The sequence below is a fragment of the Crocuta crocuta genome, unplaced genomic scaffold (assembly GCF_008692635.1).
Source record: "Crocuta crocuta isolate KB4526 unplaced genomic scaffold, BGI_CrCroc_1.0 scaffold443, whole genome shotgun sequence".
Classification (NCBI taxonomy): Eukaryota; Metazoa; Chordata; class Mammalia; order Carnivora; family Hyaenidae; genus Crocuta; species Crocuta crocuta.
In genome coordinates this window covers 1,555,673-1,557,741 of record NW_027529446.1, presented here as the reverse complement: position 1 = coordinate 1,557,741, position 2,069 = coordinate 1,555,673, and the positions used below count along the sequence as shown (strand labels likewise).

The 2,069-nt window shown below is 70.0% G+C and overlaps 1 protein-coding gene across 1 annotated transcript in view; it reads left to right on the top strand.

Annotated features, from left to right (window-relative positions):
• Positions 1–2,069, top strand: part of LMNB2 (lamin B2) — a gene marked incomplete at its 5' end in the record, with an annotated part of 15,443 nt that overhangs the window by 11,098 nt on the left and 2,276 nt on the right. Inside the window, 4 exons of the mRNA XM_077760621.1 lie at positions 57–237; positions 369–620; positions 938–1,276; positions 1,835–2,055. Coding sequence (XP_077616747.1) covers positions 57–237; positions 369–620; positions 938–1,276; positions 1,835–2,055 — 993 coding nt within the window. The remainder of the gene's footprint in view (positions 1–56; positions 238–368; positions 621–937; positions 1,277–1,834; positions 2,056–2,069) is intronic.

Below are 2,069 nucleotides of genomic sequence, written 5' to 3'. Positions count from 1 at the left end.
CGGGCTCCGCGGGGCTGCCTCCCCTCCCGCCGCTGAGTCCCGCTCTTCCCTTTCAGCTCCAAGAAGAGGGAGGGGGAGCTCGCGGTGGCCCAGGGCCGCGTCAAGGATCTGGAGTCCCTCTTCCACCGGAGCGAGGCGGAGCTGGCCGCCGCCCTCGGCGACAAGCGGGGCCTCGAGAGCGACGTGGCGGAGCTGCGGGCCCAGCTNTGCGGGTGCCGCGGGGCCCAGGCGGCGCCCGTCCCGTTGGGTGCGAGAGGGTTTCCAGCCTGGCGACGGCCCGTCCCTGTGCTTAAGGGGAGGCCCCGCGCCCCGAGAAGCCATGTGGTAGGGCCGACTGTCACGTCCCCGTGCTGTCCTGTGTCCCCCAGGCGGAGGACGGTCACGCGGTGGCCAAAAAGCAGCTGGAGAAGGAGACGCTGATGCGCGTGGACCTGGAGAACCGCTGCCAGAGCCTGCAGGAGGAGCTCGACTTCCGGAAGAGCGTCTTCGAGGAGGTGCGGCCGCTGCCCAGGGTCAGGGGCCCGGCGACGGCGTGGGCCGGGGGGCGGGGCCTCCGGGCACCTCCCCATCTGAGCCTGCCCTCACCTGGCCTCTGTCCTTCCCCAGACCCTTGTCACTGCGTCTAGGGCCCACCCAGGTAATCCAGAGCGATCGGATTTTGAGACTCTTAATTGCACCTGGAAAGCCCCCTCTTCCAGATAAGGTCACGCGGCAGGCTCTAGGGACTAGGACGTGGACGCCTCTCGGGCGCCACCGGTCAGCCCGCGGCAGACCCTCCCCCGCGAGGGAGGGGAGGCCCACCTGCTTCCGGACCTCCCCCTGCCCTTAAACTCTGGGCCCGCCTGGGAGCGAAGGGGCGCCCCTGGTGGTTAGAGCAGGGGCTTCTGGGGCCCCTCCCGGCCCGTCGTCACAGAGCCCATTGTCCTGTCACGGCCAGGACGGAACCCTGGGGCCCTCACTGCCGCCCTCACTGCCGGGGCGAGCTGCCCGCGGGAAGGATGTCCGTGCTCCGGAGGAGCGGTGTGCCGCTCCAGCCGTGCCCCGTGAGAGCCAGGGCCGCCAGGGGCCTCGGGGAGCGGCCCGCGAGGGGACCCCTGAAGGCGGCCACCAGAGAACCGGAGCCTTCGAGGGGATCTGGAAGGGACCCTGGCCTTGGGAGGAGCCCCTCGGAGGCACCAGTGAAGGACACCAGGGGGCCCCGGAAGGCAGGGGTGAGGGGGCCTGCCAGGGGAGCCGGAAGGGCCCCCGGGAAGGGTTCCTGGAGGGGTGCCCTGAGGCAGGCATCCGTGAAGGTGGGTGTGCTGTTCGTGGGTCGTTGTAAACAGGGTTGGCTTCCTTGAGAGGCATTCCTGTTCTTACAGGTGACCACGCACTGTGATAAGTGACAGCCCTCTGGGCTGGGGTGGGGGGGCCTCCCCTTCCCTGGAGCCGGAGGCTGGTGAACGGCGCCCTCTGCTTGCCCGTGACCCCACCGAGGGCCTGGGACAGCTGTGCGTGGGGCCCCGGGTTTCCCAGGCGTTGCTGTGTGCGCTCTGCTGCCCCGAGGCCCGGGTCTCTCTCTCTGACCCCAGGCACCTGAGCCAGCCGGTCAGGGATTGTTTTCACAGCGTCACTGAAATGCTCCCAGGGGTGCCTGGGTGGCTCAGTCGGTGGTTAAGTGTCACACTCCTGATTGAGCCCGTGTCTGGCTCTGGCTCCTCGCTGGCCCCGGAGCCTGGAACCCGCTTGAGATGCTCTCTGCCCCTCCCCCGCGCGGGCGCGCCCACGGTCANGGGCTTCCCCCCCCCGGGGCCTGCGGAGGCCGCGCTGACCTGGCCGCCCCGGCCCCTCCCAGGCCAGTGCCGCGGAGGACCGCATTCGCGAGCTGGAGGAGACCATGGCCGGGGAGCGGGACAAGTTCCGCAAGATGCTGGACGCCAAGGAGCAGGAGATGACAGAGATGCGCGACGTGATGCAGCAGCAGCTGGCCGAGTACCAGGAGCTGCTGGACGTGAAGCTGGCCCTGGACATGGAGATCAGCGCCTACCGCAAGCTGCTGGAGGGCGAGGAGGAGAGGTGGGGGCGGGGCG